General features: G+C 44.8%; 1 protein-coding gene across 4 annotated transcripts in view; it reads right to left on the reverse strand.

Annotated features, from left to right (window-relative positions):
* Positions 1 to 360: 360 nt before the first annotated feature.
* Positions 361 to 24,310, reverse strand: part of il1rap (interleukin 1 receptor accessory protein) — a 44,679-nt gene continuing 20,729 nt past the window's right edge. For 2 of the 4 annotated variants that reach the window (XM_083773340.1, XM_083773341.1), the window contains exons 5-14: positions 23,710 to 23,802; positions 20,307 to 20,529; positions 19,239 to 19,407; positions 18,703 to 18,774; positions 18,284 to 18,410; positions 13,646 to 13,794; positions 8,854 to 8,997; positions 4,123 to 4,266; positions 2,404 to 3,182; positions 361 to 2,174 (exon numbers count right to left, since the gene is read on the reverse strand). In XM_083773340.1, the coding sequence (XP_083629466.1) occupies positions 2,755 to 3,182; positions 4,123 to 4,266; positions 8,854 to 8,997; positions 13,646 to 13,794; positions 18,284 to 18,410; positions 18,703 to 18,774; positions 19,239 to 19,407; positions 20,307 to 20,529; positions 23,710 to 23,802 (1,549 nt within the window). In that variant the 3' untranslated portion in view covers positions 361 to 2,174; positions 2,404 to 2,754. Of the gene's footprint in view, positions 2,175 to 2,321; positions 2,355 to 2,403; positions 3,183 to 4,122; positions 4,267 to 8,853; positions 8,998 to 13,645; positions 13,795 to 18,283; positions 18,411 to 18,702; positions 18,775 to 19,238; positions 19,408 to 20,306; positions 20,530 to 23,709; positions 23,803 to 24,310 lie in introns of those variants that run through there. The other 2 variants (XM_083773343.1, XM_083773342.1) reach the window with 2 other exon arrangements.

Consider the following 24,310-nt stretch of genomic DNA (forward strand, 5'->3'; position numbering starts at 1 on the left):
TGTACCGTTACAACCAATAAAAGGTAAATGTTTTAATTAAATTCATGGGAAAATGTCTTCCATGACATCCATTACAATACCCAAATCCTTGCCGATCTTTGGATAATCACAAGAGCACAACTGACGCTGGCAGAGACATAACGCGGTTGAAGTGAGCCAAGTTCAAGCGCGAAGTGACAGGTTGTGCACTTGTAGATCTGCTATTTTCACTACAACGCTAAACGTCTAATCTCGCTTTTGGGTCTCAAACTGAAAAGTTTGGAAACCAATGAATGATAATCATGATATGAGATGCGAGATGAGTCATTTATCCCATTGAGACCCGAGGCCGATTATAAAAATGCCTTCTAAACCCGGACCTGAAAAACTTCAAATATTTATTTTTTAAACACCAAAAAAAACAACAATATATAAAAATACAAACATACAAAAACAACTGTGACAAATTGTTGAACAATATCAAAAGTGTAAAGTGAAAATCCCACTCAATACTCAACAAGCACGATTTACTGTAGAAGAATGTTAAATAATTTTGAAAAAGAAAATAAATGACATGCAATATAATTCCACTATCGTTTAACATCATGCATTTTCTTTTTCTGAACTTGTACTTGTGATATCAGCATCTTCTTTTCAAACAAAATAAAAAAAACTACTTATAATATTATACAAATACAAACAATTGTTACAATTCAAACACCTAAAAAAGGCTAAAAAATAACTACTGTATTGCAGCTGTGAAGTGCTGCAAGTGAATGTGTAAATTAATCAGCTTATACTATCTCTCTCATTGTTAGGCCACAACAAGTACATCTGACAATAATTATGTTTGTTTATCAGCTTGAAAAAACAGTACATTCAAGAATGAAAACATTTGAGTCGAGAAATAAACATTAAATGTTTAACAAAAATGTCCAAGACACTCCAAAGAGCAAGATCATAAGGCACAAATCATAAGGCACACCTGCATTGTTGAAAGCATTCATAATGTTTTCCTCTGTATTAGAAATGAGTGTGCACAAAATACTAATATAGTAACGTTTTGTATAGATCTAGTAAAATAATGTGCGATTGTCAAAATCCAATGGCACACCTCGACTCACAGCCCCACAGTAACACCTGGTTTATACTTTGTTACAACTCCTGCAGGATAAAACGGACTTGGGAACAAATAAAAAACAACATTTTAAAACATATTTCAAAGTAGTAAGAAGCCTTACTTTCATTTCTTCTACATACAATCAGTACAAGACTTTAGTGGTTCAATCAGCTTCTGTTGTAGGAGAATACATACTCAAGAAGCTGACACAGATAACTCCCTCCCTCAAACTCTATACCTCTCATTAAAAATGAAATCATGGAAATTAGAAAACCAAAGGGTTTTGTCGGTCTCTGCTAAGAAACCCTCCCGGATTGCCATTGAGCTTGGTGCACAAATTCTAATAGAATTGATTATTCAGTAGGCGGTGTTTTTTATACACATTGATCCGTTAACTGGAACATCCCCTTCTAAGCAGGCTACAGGGTGTTCAGCATCAACGGCAATGTACAGTGATAAGAAGTGAACCACTGTGTTGTAACCATGGAAAGCCCAGAGTTTAAAGCTGACATTACCTCAATGAAAACCCAGGGTTAAAGCTGAAGATACCTCACTGTGTAAACCCAGAGTTCAACTTGAATGTACCTCACTGCATATTGTGTAGACATAGCACTCTATAGTGTATACTCACAGTGTACAGATGTTAGGTTCTTAGCTTTTATGATCAACAAAGCATGTTTTCCGGCATCCTGTAAAAAGACAATCATTCTGCCCTAAGATGGGTGACAGTATACCCATCATTGTACACTCTATGGGAACTGAGAGACAGGACAAGCACTGGTATCTGTTTATTTTCAAAGCCATCTCAGGAATGGTCCCCTGACCCATCTTACTTTTGCTATGTTGGATGAGAATCCAAGTCCCTATCAGACCCGCTCGAGTGACTTCCTGAGCCTCAAGGTTCCATTTGCTAACTGTTTTAATTACTTCTCGGTCTATCTGTTATAGTTCTTTTAGTTTTGAGTGCTTTCTGTCTTCCGATTCATATTTGATATTGCTGTATTTAAATGTATATTGTTGATTTTGTGTTCTGTATTTCGGAGTTAAATATCACTGTGTAAATCCAGGGTTAAACCTCACTGTGTAAACCCAGGGTTAAACCTCACTGTAAACCCAGAGTTAAACCTCACTGTGTAAACCCAGGGTTAAATATCACTGTGTAAACCCAGAGTTAAACCTCACTATGTAAATCCAGAGTTAAACCTCACTGTGTAAATCCAGGGTTAAACCTCACTGTGTAAATCCAGGGTTAAACCTCACTGTGTAAATCCAGCGTTAAACCTCATTGTAACCCAGAGTTAAACCTGAAGTTATACCTCACTGTAAATCTGGGAATCCATCTAGTAAAGCAAAGAGAACAAAGGAGATACTTTGTTTTGTGTTAAACGGGAACTCTGGGTTTGGCTCCTCCCCTTTTCAGTCCACTTCCTTCCGGGTGCTTCTGTGTTTATTCCTATACTAACAACAACATTAATGTTTATGGCAGTGGCGCTGACAGATGAGAGGTCACCCCCACTGTAAACCCAGGGTTAAACCTGAAGTTTCCCTGTCTGTTTGGGGACCCCCTGAAACGTCCTCAGCTCCCACTGCTCTCAGCAGGGCTCCCACTGCTCTCAGCAGGGCTCCCACTGCTCTCAGCAGGGCTCCCACTGCTCTCAGCAGGGCGGAAGCAGAGCCGTCTGGGAGCTGTTGCTGCTCTGACTCTCATAGGTCCTATATGTGGCCTTCTCCTTGTCTCCTGTCCTCGTCTCCTTCCCTCCTCCTCCTCCCGCCTCTCTCCTGACGGGGAGCTCCACTCGGAGTCTCTTCCAGAACCTGGAGCTCAGCTCTCCGGACTCCCGCTCTCCCTTCCACTGGACCAGAGCCAGAGCCAGCCGGGCCCTCCGCAGCTCACTCACCCCCCGGTACCGGGAGGGGCCGTACTGCAGCAGGATGACCCGCAGGTGACCCCCGAGGGCCATGCCCTCCAGGCCGGCCCGGAGCTCCAGCAGGCCCTGGGAGCCCCGCTCCCCGTAGCCGCGGCTCAGGACCACCAGGAGGCGCCGGCTGCGAGCCACGAAGGTCAGCGTGTCGTCTGTGATGGCTGGATGGATGCATGGATGGATGAGAGAGGGCTGAGTTAATGGAGGGATGGATGGATGGATGGATGGATAGACATGCAATATGGACCCCTGGACAGATGGATGGTCAGTAACAGATAGCTAAGATGGCCATCCACCGAGACAGAAACATCCACAGTAACATGTCATTGTTCCAACCTCCCATTAGTCAGACCGATTACTAACACTATCCCAAACCCTAACCCCAACATCAGTCTTAACCGGCCACGTAGGTCACTAACCTTAACCCCAGTCTTAACCGGCCACGTAGGTCACTAACCTTAACCCCAGTCTTAACCGGCCACATAGGTCACTAACCTTAACCCCAGTCTTAACCAGCCACGTAGGTCGCTAACCTTAACCCCAGTCTTAACCGCCCACGTAGGTAGCCAACACCAACCCCAGTCTTAACCGGCCACGTATGTCGCTAACCTTAACCGGCCACATAGGTCGCTAACCTTAACCCCAGTCTTAACCGGCCATGTAGGTCGCTAACCTTTTTTTTTTTTTTAAGATATTTTTTTGCGGCTTACGCCTTTATTGATTTTTTAAGGGATAGAAAGAGGTCGCTAACCTTAACCCCAGTCTTAACTGGCCACGTAGGTCGCTAACCCTAACCTCAGTCTTAACCGGCCACGTAGGTCGCTAACCCTAACCTCAGTCTTAACCGGCCACGTAGGTCGCTAACCCTAACCTCAGTCTTAACCGGCCACATAGGTCACTAACCCTAACCCCAGTCTTAACCGGCCACGTAGGTCACTAACCCTAACCTCAGTCACGTAGGTCGGACAAACGGGCAACTTACGGGCAGTCCCCCCATTCACCCACCATCCATCCATTCACCATCCATCCATCCACCCATGCATCCATCCATCCATTCACCCACCATTCATCCATCCACCATTCATCCATTGAGATACGTACTTCCTCCAGGTAGGCTGTCTCTATCAAAGATACACACGGTGTATCCCAGCTCCTGCTCCAGAACACTCCTCAGGGTGTTCAGAACAAAGTGCTCCTCCTCACTGTTCCTGGCGTACGAGATGTAAACATCGTACTCCTTGTTGTCTGCAGGACCGCACGCGCACACACACACGCACACGCACACACACATGCACACGCACGCACACACAAACACACACACACACACACACACACACACACACGTGACTTAAGTTATTGCTGTACAAATCAATAAAACAGACTGTGATTGCCGCAGTACGACACATCGCAAGCTTGTAGGTGGGCTACTCTTTGGTACGAGACCCCAGTTTGCAAGCAAGTAAGCAAGCAAATATTTGGGGACAGGGCCTTAAAGCTGCCTTGAAAGGACACCTATTAATTATTATGGCATATAGTAGTTTGTTGTTTTGTACTGTATGTTTGTTGGTTCCTTGTCTTTAATGTAAAGCTTTCTTGGGTTTTGTACAAGGTGCTATATAAATTCAAGCTATTATTGTTATTATTCAGTTGACCTAAATGGTCACATGTTTGAGGAGTGACCGCAGAAGACGCTCACTGCCCATGAAACTACATAGAACATATATATTACACCCAGAAATGCTACTGCTATGCACTGTTATCTTTATTCTAATTCTGTCTGTGCCATTGTGCCAACAAGACCTTTGATCAGACAGTGTACAGTACATATAGACAAACATACTGTTGTCCGACTTTGTTTGACTTTGTCTGTCATAGGTACTACCCAGGAAGCAGTAAAACATTTAAGAAGGCTAAGTACAGCAACAAAGAATAAGATATGAGCGACCTCCCACTTACAGATGGGAGACAAGTTTAATGAAAAGTGTCTTAGCGCCACAACAAGCCTCTAGAACAGTACAAGTCTAGTCTGTGGAACTCAAATAAAAATGCTTGGGTTTCCAAGGCGAACTACTGGTGGGATGGGGCACCAATTAACATCTAACGAAGGATGTTCCATTTGAGGTTTTGATGTTGGTGGTGGACAACACTGTCTAACATGTCGGTCCCACATCTCCCATATAGCTGTTCACTTGTGATTCATTTCCACACATCAAACCATTCAATGACCCCTCGCGCCCGGTGGAAGGGGGTCTTGTCATTCTGGAAAGGACCACTCCCATCAGGATAGATGGGAGTGGTTTCGGATAGTGTTTTGTCATAGGATAAAGGTGATCACTTAGGTTGATTATCAGACAGAAGCTAGAAGATGCATTCTCCACTCTAAGAGATTCCCAAGACTCCCACTTAGAGTGGCATTACATTTCCCCTAAATCAATCACTAGGACTACATAGCTGTGCGTAGGAGACGGTGTGCCACCGCTCAAAAACCAGGTGTACCTGAGGGGCAATTCACACTATGGGTGCGCACTCGGGATCACTTGGCAGATGTTGTGGTAGTGTAAATGATGCGTACCGTTCCCGGGAGCGGATCGCCCAACCGTCCCCGGGACTGCATGGGGGGCTTGTCTCTGGACCGTTGAAGTGTATTCAGATACGGATCGTTCCAATGTGAATGCATGCGTGGGAAGTGGACAGTTTTTTTTAAGAACGTGACATAATCTCTAGTCGACGAGCCAAGCGCCAACAAAAAAAAACACAGCCGCTGCACGACGCGTAACACCAGCGCATTTCTCAACGCCGCCCGTCTCCTGTTGAATCTGCAGCACCGCAGTTAGCGCTGATCTTATCCTGTGGACTACACATGGCTCTTGGGCTTTGCTTGGCATAGTATCCAAAGTAAAACAAAATAATAATAATGCTAAAGTAGAATTCATAGCAAACTAATATCAAACACAAACACTGGAGCACAGAACTGACTGACACAGTGAATAGCAGGCAGGCTGACAGTGAAGTAGTATAACGGCAAAGAGGCAATGCAATGCAGTGTGTCTGGATTTATTTGAGACAATGTCGCAGAGTTGATGGGCGTGTCCGGGCGTGCCAGCCATCAAGCACACCACCATCAGGAGGATTAAAGTGTGTTATGCAAGTGTACCCGGGTGCGCTGTTGAATCTCGGGCAATGTGAATCATGGCCATCGGGGACCAGGCAACCGTATTCGGAAACGGTTCCAATGAAACGGATTCAGTCCGTCTCAGTGTGAATTGCCTATTAGTCATATATGAGGCACATTTCGAGTGCATGGCGCAAAACGAGCGCCTGGAGTTTAGATCCTAACCTGAGGGGACAGTGGGGTGAACGTAGTTTAGATCCTAACCTGAGGGGACAGTGGGGTGAACGTAGTTTAGATCCTAACCTGAGGGGACAGTGGGGTGAACGTAGTTTAGATCCTAACCTGAGGGGACAGTGGGGTGAACGTAGTTTAGATCCTAACCTGAGGGGACAGTGGGGTGAACGTAGTTTAGATCCTAACCTGAGGGGACAGTGGGGTGAACGTAGTTTAGATCCTAACCTGAGGGGACAGTGGGGTGAACGTAGTTGAGATCATAACCTGAGGGGACAGTGGGGTGAACGTAGTTGAGATCATAACCTGAGGGGACAGTGGGGTGAACGTAGTTTAGATCCTAACCTGAGGGGACAGTGGGGTGAACGTAGTTTAGATCCTAACCTGAGGGGACAGTGGGGTGAACGTAGTTGAGATCATAACCTGAGGGGACAGTGGGGTGAACGTAGTTGAGATCCTAACCTGAGGGGACAGTGGGGTGAACGTAGTTTAGATCCTAACCTGAGGGGACAGTGGGGTGAACGTAGTTTAGATCCTAACCTGAGGGGACAGTGGGGTGAACGTAGTTTAGATCCTAACCTGAGGGGACAGTGGGGTGAACGTAGTTGAGATCATAACCTGAGGGGACAGTGGGGTGAACGTAGTTGAGATCATAACCTGAGGGGACAGTGGGGTGAACGTAGTTGAGATCATAACCTGATGAACGTGTTGCGCTGACTGATCGATGTGTTTCACTTCAGTGAGGCAGAGCTGCAGCCAAGCAAGCACTGAACCAACTGGTGAACGAATCATTTGAATGAAACTTTTTAGTGAACTGTAGGCTATACTGTATGATTCAGTACCCTGAAAAGAATGATGATTCCCACAACTACGTGATTATTTCTCCTTAGCGGTCACCTCAGCTGTCAGCTCCAGGGCACAGCCTGACAAAGGTCAGCGGGTGATGATTGGCTAATCGTTCACACACAGCTGTGCTCCACATACGTACAGTGTGTTCAACAGTGTTTAATTTATTTGGCATAGATTTCACAAACAACGTTCCGGCCATGGTTGGCCTTCAACAACAACACCTGATGAAGGCCAACCATGGCCGAAACATGAGCAGACTTCTCTCTTTTACAACGTAACTACCTATTGTCCAGCACCAGCGAGGGACTGTTTTGAACTGGCTAATCGTTAGACCCACACCCAGCGCACATTGGATAATGTCAACCGTTCAAAACGCAGAGGCGGAGTCGATGATCCGGATCCAGGCAAGCGATCGCTCAGAATAACTTTGCATTGATTTGCGGGGACCCTACCCTCTACTCTAAGGGCACGAGGTGAGCCAATCAATTCCAGGGAAATGCCACCCACAGCATAACGGAGCACTCGGCGGGCCCCCTCAATGTGGGGGTCAAGCGTTCATGATCATACGGTTCTCTTGGCGTACGCTCCACACTCACTCACCTACACCTACTAAAGATATGGTGAAGGTCCTGAAGGATGACTCATCTGACTAGTGACTGTACCACTTTTTCCTACATCACTGTAGACAAAATGCCTATGATTTGTACACCACTGAACTGTCAAATGTGTTGTGTGTGCAAATGTCTTTGTAAGGATGGGTTTATTGTGACTGTAGGTCGCAGTTACTATGAAAACCTGTGCATTTCCCGCCAGTTGTGTCGTGCCATGTCACGCCTCCATATATGGTCACACCTCGTGACACATCACGCCACATCACGCCTCATGACACACTCCATGGACTGGATCATCACCTACATCTGCATATATGTATATATCTATCTATATATCTATCTATCTATCTATATGGAGCCGGCTAGCAAATCTATAAGACCAGATATGGGAATGTCAATACATGGCCCATATTGTCTCATGGTAACCAGTGTGGTTGCCGCGACGCGAGTCATATTGCAAATTAACCAAGTTGGATCAACACATGGATCTCCATATATGAAGATCACGACACTGACCTCATCAAACCCTGGATAGCCATACATGGTTTGACATACTAGATCTGAATATATGGAGCCGGCCATCAACTCTACATCTGACCTCACTGACACCAGATTAATAGTTTAACTCCAGCTTCTTTCTCAACTGTGCCGTATTAAGAAGCTCTGTTGTTTTGGCGCGACCTCGCTTCTCGCCCTCAGGGTGTCTCACTATGACATCCCTCTCTATCTAGACCCAGTCTGATCACGTCCTGTGTTGACCTTCTAGACGATCGATACGTCTGCTGAATTGAGCACAGCCACTTTAGATTCAACAAATGTGCTAAAAACTGGGCGGAAACAATATTGGAAAAAAATATATATAACAATAATTGCCTTGCGTAACCAATGCAAAGACTTCACCGTGGCGCGACAGCAGAGCTAACAGCACTGTAGAGCTCAAGACCCTGACGCTAGACAAGAGGGTAGCGATTCAGGAGTCCTGGGGTTTAAAGAGGGGTTTAATTACATTAATATCTATGCTGTGTTTACCTGTGTAGCGTTCGTCTGTACCGAACCAGCTCCTGTACAACAGCAGCAGCTCCAACCAGAACACATGGTAGACGACGAACAGAACCAACATCAATGCTACTGTCACACCCAAGCCACACGCCAGCTCCACTGATGGTAGAGAGACTAGGAGACACAGAGAGAGAGAGAGAGAGAGAGAGACAGAGAGATAGAGAGAGAGGGAAGATGGGGAGAGTGAGAGAGATAATTAGAATTTTCATTTCTTAAAAGCACTTCAGGCAAAACACACAAAGACATGAAAATTAAATAAAGAACGCACACGTGCGCACGGACGCACGCACGCACAGACGCACGCACACACGCGCACACACACACACACACACACACACACACACACACACACACACACACACACACACACACCAATCAATGAATGCATACATTAGGTAAACGAATTAACGGAAAAAAAATAGGTACTTTAGAAAGATTCTTCTACTGTATTATTATGTAATATTCCTGATGAATTGAGGTCAAAGAATCACAATGGAAACCACAAGTGCTTTGGCTTGGAGATGCTTCTTCAAAAGGAACCTGACAGACAGGCATAATTAGCATTTGATGTTCTTAGTCCTTTCACCAGCTAATCTACAATAATTTGAATACTGCGACGTAAAGGATGACCTCTCTGCATTCTCTGAATCTCTGCCATGTCGCTGAATGTGCATTGCAAATGGTGATTGTATTGTTCCCATGTGCAAGGACAGTCTGCATTCTCAGTAAAAGGGGGCACAACTTTGGAATTCTTTGCGTACGGATCTAAAACTAGAGACATATGGTAATTAGGACTCAAATCCTGGTTGAAATCAAATCAACTGTGCTCACATGATTAGTTTCTGACTGGCTATTGCCATGGACTGATTATGTCTATATTTTATTTTTGTACTTGATCGTGACTTTGTGCCGTGAGCTTGTACATAGAAAAGTCTTGAAAAGTGATATTAATGGTACGTAATACAGCATGGAAGAAAAAGACTGTCCTACTGAATGTCAAAATAGCGTATTTTGATAATGACTACCCTCAAGAAATACAGATTCGCATGCTCCTTAAAAATAAAGGAATCGCCTTCCACACCCCCCCTTGACAAAACTACGTGTGTTCTACGATGGGGCTGGTCGCCCCGTGGGAACTGGGAACCAGCACCACTTACAACAGCATGGAGGAAGCAAGAGAGGATTTGAAGAAGAGGAGGATCATGAGCACTGAGGAAGAGGAAAACCTTCGACCCACTACTACCTCCACCCCTACAACTACCACCGTAGATAACCTGGCGAAGCTGAGGAAATCATCCTGGGTGGAGGCGGGGAAGAGGACACCACTTGACCGAGACGCACTACGAAGGGCAACACGGAGGCTCCAGGAATTCCGCCGCACCGCAACTCCCCGACCACCAAACCCTCCACCGCCACCAGATGACATCACAGTAACTCATAAAGCTGATTAATTACGATGGCGAAGTATTGGGAGGTATCTTTGATCTCAGAATAGGACATAAGACCTGAAAAACGTTCACCTTTGTTTTTTATATTTTATTTTCCCCTTTCTATAAGTACTACCTTTGTTTGGACATATACTGGACTGAATACTAAATACCTGTCTGATAGGTTGTTTTATACTCAGATATTCGATGTTAATACAGACCCGCTGTCTGGGAGACCAGGCTGGGGCTCGACAGATGTCATATCACTGTACACTAGTTCCTGATTTTTTTAGCAGATAGTTAGTGTTGGAAGGGTCTCCTGGGACCCAGGGGATTACCTTTCCACTCATGAGGTATTGCTTTATGAAAGAAACCTCGAAGTCCTGTCTTCGTTTATATGTTTTTTGTGTCTTAATTGAAAGCTTTATATTAATGTATATAATGATGAGAAGTTAAGGCTGCCTTGGGTTCACAATGACAATATTTGTACATCATAGGATAGCACAGGTTATAATGAGACGATGATTAGACTCAATGTTAACGGACTACAGAACCCAATTAAGATAAGTAAATTGATAGTTGATAGAGAACCAATAATTAAAAATCATACAAATACTGGTAGAAACGGATACTATACACAGTAATGGATATTTGATGAATGACCTTTGGATGTGTACGTGACTACGTGTGAGAAAGGAAACTATGTGAGACTAAACCTGTGTGAAGACATACTAATAATGGCATACTACGTAGGTGTTTTATTTATTTTATGTATGTATATATATATATGTATATATATATATATGTATATATATATATATATTATTTATTTATCCCTTGATTTTCTTTTGTGTTGCTATGTCGTTGTTGCTGTAATGTTAGTTAATGCTATTATTGGTACTATTTTCTTGCACATATGAAGGTCTGATTATATTCATGAAAGTATTAATGGTAATGAATCAACAGAATATCAATGAGCGAAAAACAGACTGCCAAAGTGAATGATCGTTTTGAGAGCCATCTCATAGGACCTCAATCTATTTGGACTGGATGACTCGTTGCATTCTGAATGTTAACAATTGAAATGTAACAATTATATTGTACTGTGGTGCCCGAGAGAACCTGCTTAATCTCAAAAAAGAAAATAATAAAAAATAAAGTTTCAAAAAAAGAAAAGAAAAGTGATATTAATAATAACAACAACAACAATAATATTAATAATAACAACACAAATCCTCCCTGGCATAAAATGTTTTCAGATGGGCATCCGCGCCAAATATATACGTATCATTTTGGGGATCCTTGGCACGGAAAAAGTTCAAGAACCACCGATGTAGAAGATAACGGATTACTTTACTATTTGAAAATCATGACGAACACGTTACATTACTCGAACAACGTATCCAACTACAGTAACGGCGTCACACGGCGCCAACACGTTACGTTAACCCTTTTTGGGATTATGTTATGCATTATGTTATGCTTTAGCTATTGGAAAATAGCAGATCTACAATTTACAATTTAGGCATTTAGCAGACGCTCTTAATCCAGAGCGATTTACATTAAGCAGGAACAAAAAGCATGGGAATACATCACAAAAAAGCATTTATCATGAAACATGTGTAAGCTAAGAAAGTAACAGTGGAATATCTATATAATGAAACTATACATATAAACTATATATCTATACTACTATGCTATACATTATGTACTATGGCGTGCTATGACTATATACAATGCAATTATAGTGCTGTCTACATAACATGCTATAAGTCTATCAAATGCTATCTAAGTCTACCGAAATGCTATCTAAGGGGGTAGGATAAGTGCTATGGGCCATGATGGAGTCTGAAAAGGTGGGTTTTCAGACTACGGCGGAAGATTGGGAGTGATGCTGCAGTTCTGACTGCAATGGGAAGTGCATTCCACAGTTTTGGAGCCAGAAGGGAGAAGAGTTTGGGCCGTGTGGAGCGTTGTCCCGGCGTTTTTAGTGAGGGTACTTCCAGCTTCCCTGCGTTGGCTGATCTGAGTGCGCGGGAGGGTTTGTAGGGTTCAATCATACTTGCAAGATATGGGGGAGCCATACCTTTGGTTGCTTTGAATGCCAGCATCAGAGTTTTGTATTCTGTGCGGGCAGCGACCGGGAGCCAGTGGAGGGAGCGGAGCAGGGGGGAGACATGTGAGAATTTTGGCTGGTTGAAGACCAAGCGAGCTGCGGCATTTTGGATCAGCTGGAGAGGCTTAAGTGCACATGCTGGTAGGCCAGTAAGGAGGGAGTTACAATAGTCGAGTTTTGACAAGACTGTTGTCTGGATTAGGAGCTGGGCTGATTCCTGGGTGAGGAACGGTCTAATTCGTCGTATGTTATAGAGCAGGGGTTTTCTTTTAATTTATATTTTTTGTCACACGATTTTGTAACCCATTTTTCACCCCTGTGTCAATCATCCTGTGATGTGATCCCGGGCTCTACACACCCTCCGCCAACCTAGGGAGAGCAATGGACTTAACTCATACTTCCTTCATGCTTTATCCCTAAACTTTTTTTTCTCCATATTTTACTATCTTGAAAAATATTTTAAAATAGTTCAACTAGCAGATCTACATCCATACATTATGGCTATTATCGGCTATTTGAACTATTTTAATAATAGAAATAGTAATATATACTGTATATAGTAAAAATGGCAAATACGTGCAAGATATAGCACATGCTGACATGATTATATGGGCACATTAACATTTCCTAATAATGATGACTCAATCAGGCAAGCTGGTACACTTCACCCTTCTTGAGATTCTAACTGCCTTTTCTGTGGAATTTATTAACCTCAGACTTCCCAGTAATTCTGATAACATTGACGCACTTCCACGGAACAGTGCACGGAACAGTGCACAGACGGATTAGTGCACTGTTCCGTGGAAGAAAATACAAAATCTTCATTTTGCTACATTGCTAAATGCATGGTCAGGGACCACATGCAATACCTCAACGGACCACCAGTGGTCCACGGACCACCTGTTGAAAACCCCTGTTATAGAGTGTGAACCTACAGGATCGAGTGACAGCTGTGATGTGAGCTTTGAACGAGAGCTGACTGTCCAGGACAACACCGAGATTCCTGGCTGTTGGGACAGACGTTACCAGGGCGTTGTCTACGGAGATAGTTAGCTCCCGCATAGGGCAGGACTTAGCTACAAGCTCTACGAGCTTGTACAGGATGTCTGCTATTTTTGAAAAATCGTGAAAATATTTATTTCAGAAAACTGGAGGATTTAGAAGATTTTATTTTTATTTCGACGTCAGACCTAGATGGGTTGACCCCAACACTGCTCACCCTCCAGTGCCAGCGTAGCTCTGCGCGTAGCGTTGCCTCTCTGGTTCCAGGCCGTACAGTTCAGCTCTCTGTTCAGGTCCTCTGCCTGGAAGTCCTCGATCACCAACACACTCTCCACCGTCAGGTCCTCCAGGTCATTCTTCAGCAGCCTGAGACATGCACACGCACGCACACACACAGACAGACATTTTCCAGAAATATCCTTTCAAAACAGGAACAGTCTACCCGCATAAGCCAAAACTAACTATCTTTTGTAGTTTTTATTTGAACAATTTGATTATACAAATATAAATATATATACAGTATATATTTTTGAGTGGTGCAACCACTCCAAGGAACAGCAATGTCCGTGTTCACCTATGTACCCATGAGCACGTTCACATTATGTACCTACTGTATGTGGCCATGAGCACCAGTATATGACTATTAGTACCAGTAGGGGCGCTGTTTGCCAGAAACAGAGAGAGAGATAGTATTAGTGCTGCACTGTTGCCTGCTAATGAGAGAGAGAGAGGAGAGGAGGGGGGGGGGGGAGAAAGGGGAGTTGCACCACTCAGTTCACACGGGTGTGATTTTCTTTTATCGCTTGAAAAAAGGTGATGCGTGGCACAACCCAGAGGCGTGCATGCCAGGCACACCATGCCATAGGAAAACAATGTTTTTTGCTGGTGACACGCTTTGGTGTGATCAGCCCCTATGATCGATGTACTGTACACTAGTACCCCTGAAATGCAGAGGGAGGGCAGAATCCATTTCTTCCGGCCAACAAGCCGGCAGGTAAGCACCGTCGGCCGTAGCCTGGTTAACCAGACTAATATCGCACGGACCGCGGGATATTAGTCTGGGGAGGCTCAGCTTGGATTTCATTTCCAGGGGGGTGGGTTGAAACATTTTTTCTTTGACGCAATTGGTCAGAGCTACTGTCAGTCAAAGGTCTCAAGCGTTGAAAGTCACTGTACCAAAGCCCGCCCATATTGCATACCGTGTCCCGATTGGCCGCCCCATTTCTCTGGTGTAGGAAATGGGCGTACAATTGAGCCTCTCCAGACCGTAATCCGCCGACAGGCAATTTTTTTTGCCAACGGCTGATTCGGTCTGGTTTATTAACCAGGCTACGTCGGCCGGTCTTTTTATAGGTCGGCCGGTCGGTCCGAATGCATTTTTAGCGGCCGACGTGAAATACGTCGGCCGGCCGGTGCGATGGGTCGGCCGGTCCGTAGGTGCGTCGGCCGGTCGTTTGATATGTCGGCCGGTCCGTGATTAGGTCGGCCGGTCCGTGATTAGGTCGGCCGGTCCGTGATTAGGTCGGCCGGTCCGTGATTACGTCGGCCGGTCCGTGATTAGGTCGGCCGGTCCGTGATTAGGTCGGCCGGTCCATGATTAGGTCGGCCGGTCCGTGATTACGTCGGCCTGTCCGTGATTAGGTCGGCAGGAGGTTAGACGGGACAATAGTCCGATACGGGAGGGGAGGTGCGTGCGTGCGTGCGGGGGTAAATGTGTCAAGTCACGTGACCACTGGCTGTGCTACGAATATTAATTATTATTATTATAGCTAACTTAATAGTTCCTGCTGTAAAACACCCAATCATATCGTTATCTTTCTTCATATTTTTTTTTTTCTGCTCTCGTTGCAAAAGACAGCCTCCCAGTGGAACGTTTCTTTAAGGTAAGTCACGGTTTTCTAATAGTCTAGGCCTCTAGGGGTCTGTGCAAATGCCTCTCGATTTATTGCTCCGTGTGGCACCTGGTTCGGATCCCGCTCATGGCAAACTTAAAAACTTTTATTTTATAATGTTCTTTCGTAGCCTTTATTACAGACAGACAGTCTGTCTGCGTGTCTGTCTGTCTGTCTGTCTGTCTGTCTGCCTGCCTGTCTGTCTGTCTGTCTGTCTGTCTGTCTGTCTGTCTGTCTGTCTGTCTGTCTGTCTGTCTGTCTGTCTGCCTTCCTGCCTGTCTGCCTGTCTGTCTGTCTGTCTGTCTGTCTGTCTGTCTGTCTGCCTGCCTGCCTGCCTGCCTGCCTGTCTGCCTGCCTGTCTGTCTGTCTGTCTGTCTGTCTGCCTGCCTGCCTATCAAATAATAAAATATGTATTAATTCAATACGGCTATTTTTTTAAATATAATATACAATAATGATACAGTCTAAAATGTAGCTATTGTGTCCATACACAATAAAGGCTACGAAAGAACATTATAAAATAAAAGTTTTTAAGTTTGCCATGAGCGGGATCCGAACCAGGTGCCACACGGATAGGGATGGGTATCGTTAGGATTTTTTCGAGTCCGGTACCGATTCCGGTTCTGCTTATCGATTCCGGTTCTTAACGGTTCCCTATTTCGGTTCCAAAATGATATAAAAGAGGTCAAATGTTTAACAAAAAAGCTCAAAGGGGCACGGTGGCACAGTTGGTAGTGCTGTCGCCTCACAGCTAGAAGGTCCTGGGTTCGATTCCCGCTCGGGGCGCTGTGGGTGCTGGCGGCGTGTTTCCTCCTCCGCGTCATCAGTGCCCATACCCGAAGGCGGGGTTGGCGAAAGGGCCTTTCTGTGTGGAGTTTGCATGTTCTCCCCGTGTCCCCTAGGGTAGATACCCTCACAAAAACATGCAGTAATCCTGGTCTCTAAACTGCCTCCCCCTGGCCAGCCGGGGCGCCTGATGGAGGGGAAAGGAACTGGTTGGAATAACGTGTTCCTTCCACGCGCTACGTCCAACCAGGGAAACTCCCCCCTGTCAGGTGTAAAGGAGCAACTTGGACACTCAAGCATGAAGGAAGCATGAGTTAAGTCCGTTGCTCTCCCCAGGTTGGCGGAGGATGTGTAGAGCCCAGGATCACATTAGATGATTGACACAGCGGTGAAAAATGGGTTACAAAATCGTGGGATAAAAAATATATTAAAAAAAAAAAAAAAGCTCAATGTCAATTTAAGACATGTAATGAATAAATAGTGTAACATCCTCTTCCACAGTAGACTACCACAGTACTGTGGTAAAGGCCTACAGTTAGGCTACTGACAAGTTCAGATGCAAATAATAACATAAAAATTAAATGTATGATAGGCTATTTCATATACCGGTAATATCACATCAGAACAGTGCAACACTACAGTGCTTCAACGGGAGGGAGGGGGAGAGAGAGAGAGAGAGAGAGAGAGAGAGAGAGAGAGAGAGAGAGAGAGAGAGAGAGAAAAAGAAAGACGTGTTAGAGAGAGCGTCTCTCTCTAACGCGCACGCGCGCGAGAGAGAGAGAGAGAGAGAGAGAGAGAGAGAAAAAGAAAGACGTGTTAGAGAGAGCGTCTCTCTCTAACGCGCGCGCGAGAGAGAGAGAGAGAGAGAGAGAAAGAAAGACGTGTTAGAGAGAGCGTCTCTCTCTAACGCACGCGCGCGCGCGAGAGAGAGAGAGAGGGAGAGAGAGAGACGTGTTAGAGAGAACGTCTGAGAGAGAGAGAGAGAGAGAGAGAGAGAGACTTGTTGCTAACAGGGTCCCGTTAGCAACAAGCTAACAGCATACCGGTGGTACGTTCGTTCCATAAAATGAGAGATCCACAACGCGCATGGAGCTGCGCCAGTGCGCCAGGCTGCAAAACCCCCCATGCGCTCATCGATCTGCCCTTCGTTGCATGAAGGGCAGATCTGTGGGGGCTCTCTCCCGAAGTTAACTTTGTTGTTGTATTGTGTGTGAGCCGAGCACCGCGGCCACGGCATCTGGACAGTGGACGCTAACTGCTTTGATTGTCTACTATAGTGAAGCCATACTTTTGAGCGACAAGAGCGATTACCACGGTCCATTCTGTTGCTGGCTCTCCGAGTAGCAGGATCTGATTATAATCAGCTGTTTTATGTGCGTGCGTGCGTGCGTGCATGGTGTCACCCAGGAACCGATAGAGAGAACCGAAATTGAATTATTGTAATGGGTACCCGGTACTCGAGCATGTTCGGTTCGGTACCGGATTGGTCCCGACGTTCGGGACCCACCCCTACACACGGAGCAATAAATCGAGAGACATTTGCACAGACCCCTAGACTATTAGAAAGCCGTGACTTACCTTAAAGAAACGTTCCACTGGGAGGCGGTCTTTTGCAACGAGAGCAGAAAAAAATAATAATATAGATAGTTATAAGATAACGATATGATTGGGTGTTTTACAGCAGGAACTATTAAGTTAGCTATAATAATAATAATTAATATTCGTAGCACAGCCAGTGGTCACGTGACTTGACACATTTACCCCCGCACACACGCACGCACCTCCCCTCCCGTATCGGACTATTGTCCCGTCTAACCTCCTGCCGACCTAATCACGGACCGGCCGACGTAATCACAGACCGGCCGACCTAATCACGGACCGGCGGACGTAATCACGGACCGGCCGACGTAATCACGGACCGGCCGACGTAATCACGGACCGGCCGACGTAATCACGGACCGGCCGACCTAATCACGGACCGGCCGACCTAATCACGGACCGGCCGACGCACCTACGGACCGGCCGACGGTGCTTACCGGCCGGTGCATTGGCCGGAAGAAATGGATTCTGCCCTTGCTGGAAATGCATGTATACTGTAAGAACATCACAGCTTTATGACATTAAAATAAAAGCTACAGTAATTAATGAAGACAGTCATGAAGTGCGTGGTACGGTACCTGTTAGTTTTACTGAAACGTGAGTCAGAGAGCTGCTCCACTGTCTTCCCATCGATGGTCCAGCCTATGTCCCGAGGCCCCTCCACGTACGGGACCAACGCTCTGCACTCCAAATGCACCTCTGTATCTGGAATCAGACAGACAACCCAGTAAGACCCGAGGCCCATTCTACAAAACACCTTCTAAATCACCTCTGTATCTGGAATCACAATGTCAACCCAGTAAGACCCGAGGCCCATTCTACAAAACACCTTCTAAATCACTCACACAGTCACACTATCAATATTTTTTTCACATGTCGTGAGCTTGTACATCTGCTATTTTTGAATAGCCAACGCAATAATCTAAAATGACATGGATGCTTTCCCGGTTTGAATGGGTTATTAATAATAACAACAACAACAATGTTTTTTTCCTACCTGGTTTAATGGTGTAGACATGGTCCTTGGCTGGTTTGATGATGCTGGGATCTTTGGGCATACTGGGGGGATCTGGATGGAACAGATGGATCATGTGCATAAAGAACTATTCTGTTCTCGTCTCATCTGCCTTGATGATATTCTGATTATGATGATCATAACATCATGTCCTTACAGACAGCTGTAACATTTATGTTACTGTATGATGTCTTACAGATAGCGGTAACATTGATGTTATGTGCATACAGATAGAGGTAACATTGATGTTATGTGCATACAGACAGCGGTAACATTGATGATATGTGCATACAGATAGCGGTAACATTGATGATATGTGCATACAGATAGCGGTAACATTAATGTTATGTGCATACAGATAGTGGTAACATTGATGTTATGTGCATACAGCTAGAGGTAACATTGATGTTATGTGCATACAGATAGTGGTAACATTGATGTTATGTGTATACAGATAGTGGTAACATTGATGTTATGTGCATACAGATAGCGATAACATTGATGTTATGAGGTCTTACAGATAGCGGTAACGTTGACAGCTCGGGTGAAGTTGAGGCTCCGTCCTTTGCGGTTGTAGTTGATGGTACAGTAGTACAGTCCCTGATAGCGCTCCTCCATGTGATGGATGACCAGGCTGTTCTCCTTCATTACTCTGTCACTGTTGCCAAACGGATTGACCCGACAGCGCTGCAGTGTGAGGAAACAAGCCACTCATCACGTCATTGATTGATTGACTGAGTACTGATATTGACACATTTGCTCAACATATTCCCTCCCGTTACCATAGCCGGTAACGTGAGGCCAGTACCAACAGAATGAACGATAGAAGCAGAGAAGAAGAAGCGATATCCGGGCCGACCCGGAAGTGATTGCCTCCTTTGTCGTGCCAGTGTCGCTCGCGGCTGTGTTCTGCCGACTGGACTATCAGACTAAAAATATTATTTTTAAAGCTGGATTAATGCTCTTTAATCAAATCTCGTAATCTCGAGGTTGGCACAGATTGGCTTTTAACAGTACAAGTAGTACAGTCAAAGGTTATGCTAAAAGGATAACACAAAAGGCCCCACTTAGTAGCATCAAAAGGTATATTTGCAGAGAAAAAGGACAGGTGGGGCCGGAGGGCAAAGGAAGCTACTACAAAGGTGTTTAAAGGTGTTCTGCTAATCCCATTTGTATTTTAAGGTTAGTTAGTTCTGAGTTTGGATAGGCAGGGAGTCAAGATCTCTAATGGCTCTTGGTACGGCATTCCACGTTTGATGTGACGGCAACACTCACTCTAGTCTGGAGAAGTCGCACTGAGCCTCTGAGTATCGGCCTGACCTCGAAATAAATAAAAAATCTTCTAAATCCTCCAGTTTTCTGAAATAAATATTTTCACAATTTAAAAGAAATAGCAGATTTACACGCTCGTAGCGCGCCACCGACTTGTAGATCTGCTATTTTTCAATAGCTAAATTATAACATAACACCAAAAGGGGTTCCCGCCCAAAATGGGTTAAAGAGGAGAGAGATGCATGTTGCCCTGAGCCATCAATCATAATTTTTCTGGATCAGGGCCCACTTGGAAAAGAGGCCTATCTACTCACGTGGTACCAGGTGACAGAGGGCGCGCTGTCACTGTCGGCCATCTTGAGCGCGTCCTGCAGGTCAGGGCAGTGCAGCGCCCCGTCGTGCTGTAGGGGGACTTTGGTCTGGCCGGGCGCCACGGCCACGTCGGGCAGCGGGGGCTCGCATCCTCGCGAAGACACCGCCCCGTCGCGTGGCAACACCTCCAGACGCATGGCGATCTTCGTGCACGAAGACTTGTTACTGGAGGAGGAAAAAAAACACGCCAGTTAAAAGGCCATTTTAATATATTATTACTATTAATATAGTTGGTCCTTGGTACTAATTATAAGATGCTCGCTCTCTGTATCGAAGAGGAGGGCTGTCTTTCCAGGAAGAGTACAGTAGTTCATAAATTAACTGGTCTGAGAGTGCTCTGTGATGTCGACATCTGAGTGCTCTGGAATCAGAGTTTTTAATTGAAAATTGTATTCAAAGTATGTAGAATGGGTACATACATTAATTTCAAACGAAAGCACAAGTCAATACAAAAACCTTTGTATTGTGTCTCTAAAAAACTGCTACGAGGATGAAACCAGGGAAATACTTGTTTATATCAGGGTCCTCCATTTTCAAATAATCAGAACATATAACGACGTACAAATATACACAGGGAGGCTGTGGCTCAGGAGGTTGAGCAGGTCGTCCAATGATCCCTGGGTCGGCGGTTCGAATGCCGGCCCCTCTTGTCCACATGTCGAAGTGTCCTTGGGCAAGACACTGAACCCTACATTGCCTCCAATGAGTTGGTCGGTGTGAGCTCACCACCGTTTGTGTGTGAATGTGGGAAGCGAGGACGCTGGCGTCGACTGTTCACCGCTTCACCTCCCAATGTATGAATGAATGAACCATTGTAAAGCGCTTTGAGAACTTGGAAAAGCGCTATAAAAATGCAATTAATTATTACACTTCTATACAGCAGATGCTTAACATGCAAGTACAAACACTTAGTTAGTAGCCTAAAGGACAACTTTAGTTGTTTTCAACCAAGGTTCATGTTTTAGGTTGTTAGGAGAGAAAGTAAAAGATGAGTGTTCATTTACTGCTTTCTTTAGTTTTAGGGATTTTAGCTGTTTTTGACAGGGGGGCGGGGGCATTCGAGCATGGGGCTAAATATGTATGCCCCGCCCCCTTGTCAAAAACAGCTAAAATCCCTAAAACGAAAGAAAGCAGCAAATGAAAAAAAAATTACACTCACCTTTTACTTTCTCTAATAACAACCTAAAACATGAACCTCTGTCCTTTAATTTGTTGCTGTTTCCAAGTTAAGTTGCTAGCCTAGGATAGTCTGAAAAATGGCTCAATCTAGCGACAATTTAGATTGCTAAATTGGCAACACCTGGAGACGTGTGAGACGAGAACAGGACACAGAAAATGGAGCAACACCACACACAGAAAACTCCCCACCGCCTCATGAAGTGACATACTTTACACACTTTTATGTGTTGTACACTGGATTTATGTCTATGATTACTGCTCAGTAGTTTGAGCAGTATCTTCGTTCTGAGTAGAACCTAAGATAACGTGACCTATTTTTTAACCACAAGGTCAGAACTATAATGTACTTCCTGTTCCTGGTGTGTGTGTGTGTGTGTGCGTGCATAGGTTTGAAACTAATTTCACCTCTCAGTTTTACTGTCAGTCTATTGTATCCAACATGCTGTAAATATCAAACATATCAGACTGTCGCATTCATTTCCCAAAAAGGACGTGCATGTATTTAATCTAATTCAGCCTGACCAGAAGCAAGGATATTAACCCCCCCCCCCCAAGCTAAACCGTCACACTATAGAGTATACATTTCCATGTGAGTCAGGTGTCCTTTTGGAATGAAGCCAAAAGGCAATTTGTAAACCTGAGTAGATAAAAAACCTCCATTACTCTGGAGGAAGAAGCAGTTCACTAACACACCTCTGAGAACACTTAGCAGATTACCGTCTAAACCCATCACACTGCGGTGGACGTAATGCAATATGAACTGTAGCACTCCGTCCGTGTATTAGTGTGGTTTACCCGCCTTTATATCGACCTGCCCCTCTTATCTAATGGAGGGGTCTTCAATGTTGTTCAGACCAAGGACCCTGGGCCCTGATAGTCCGGCAGCCAAGGGTGTGGAGTGGGAAATTTGGTATATAGTTTTTTTTATTGGCCTAAAATATTGAGTATATACATTCATGAATCCACTTGCTGACCGGCTGTCGGTATTGAGCATTTTGATTTATAGGGGTTTATATGTGACCATACTGTGCCAATAACATTGGTACATGGGGCAGCTCGCCGGAACTGGGCCGGCACCTTGGGTGCATTCCTGTGGGTCTGGAAGTTCCGGGAACCCCCATAAGTTGCACTTATGTAATTTTCTCTGTACAATTGGTCTGCTCTTTTTTCCCTAGTCTACACCGAACCTCTTTGACGGAAATAGCCGACCTACAAGCTCACAATATAACAAGCCCTCCCTATCTATCGACCCACCCACCCTTCCATGCATGGCTCACACCCTAGCAACTGGCGGGGAACGAAGGTATTCTGTCACAGCCAAGTATCACAAACATACTGAAAGTGGGGAGTCTATCGTCTGGCATTTCAAGCATGCCTACAAGATGTGCAGATAGAACTAGGAAAGACAACCAAGAGGCTCCAACAAGACAAAAATTGTAACTAAATCTACGTTTTGGTGCAGAGCTTGTTAGAGCAGCGGTGCGCAAGCACTCGGTGCATATACCACTGATTATGAGTATTGTCCAGTGTCCTTACCTTAGCATACAGACGTATTGTATTGTCCTTACTCCTTAACGTAGCAGATGTATTGTCCAGTGTCCTTACCGTAGCATACAGACGTATTGTATTGTCCTTACTCCTTAACGTAGCAGATGTATTGTCCAGTGTCCTTACCTTAGCATACAGACGTATTGTATTGTCCTTTCCTTACTCCTTACCGTAGCATACAGATGTATTGTCCAGTGTCCTTACCGTAGCATACAGACTTATTGTATTGTCCTTACTCCTTACCGTAGCATACAGATGTATTGTCCAGTGTCCTTACCGTAGCATACAGACTTATTGTATTGTCCTTACTCCTTAACGTAGCATACAGATGTATTGTATTGTCCTTACTCCTTACCATAGCATACAGACGTATTGTATTGTCCTTTCCTTACTCCTTACCGTAGCATACAGATGTATTGTCCAGTGTCCTTACCGTAGCATACAGACTTATTGTATTGTCCTTACTCCTTACCGTAGCATACAGATGTATTGTCCAGTGTCCTTACCGTAGCATACAGACTTATTGTATTGTCCTTACTCCTTACCGTAGCATACAGATGTATTGTCCAGTGTCCTTACCGTAGCATACAGACTTATTGTATTGTCCTTACTCCTTACCGTAGCATACAGATGTATTGTCCAGTGTCCTCTACAGCAGCAGGCTGAAGCCACAGTCTCTCTCTCTCCTTACAGAGGTGCTGGCTGGAGCTGCTGGCAACGCAATGTCACAATAGGATTAAGTCGGATTACAATTGCAGCCAATTAATTAGATTAAAACAGTCTGATTAGATTAAAACAAAAACAAAAATCTATCCATTTTGAAATAATTAACTATATGGGCAGGGCTTAAAGCCAAAAAAACACTGAAAATGTTTTTTTTGCAAATCTGCACTGAACTCATTAAATGACCCCTATGAAATCCGTGTCCAGGACTGAGAACTCCTGAGTGTTGCTTTTCTGGGGTGAAAATAGCAGCTAAAATAACCCTATAGGGCTCCATTTTCATCACCGCTAAACCCCTTATCCCTAAACTTCTTTGCCTTTTTGAGTGGTGCAACCACTCCTACCAGCAATGTCCCATATGTGCCTATGTGGCCATGAGCACGAGTATATGACTATAGGGTACCAGTAGGGGGCGGCAGAAACAGAGAGAGGGATAGTGCTGCAATGTTGCCTGCTAATGAGAGAGATAGAGATAGAGAGAGAGAGAGAGAGAGAG

The sequence above is a fragment of the Protomyctophum parallelum genome (genome assembly GCF_964188405.1).
Source record: "Protomyctophum parallelum genome assembly, chromosome: 9".
Taxonomy (NCBI): Eukaryota; Metazoa; Chordata; class Actinopteri; order Myctophiformes; family Myctophidae; genus Protomyctophum; species Protomyctophum parallelum.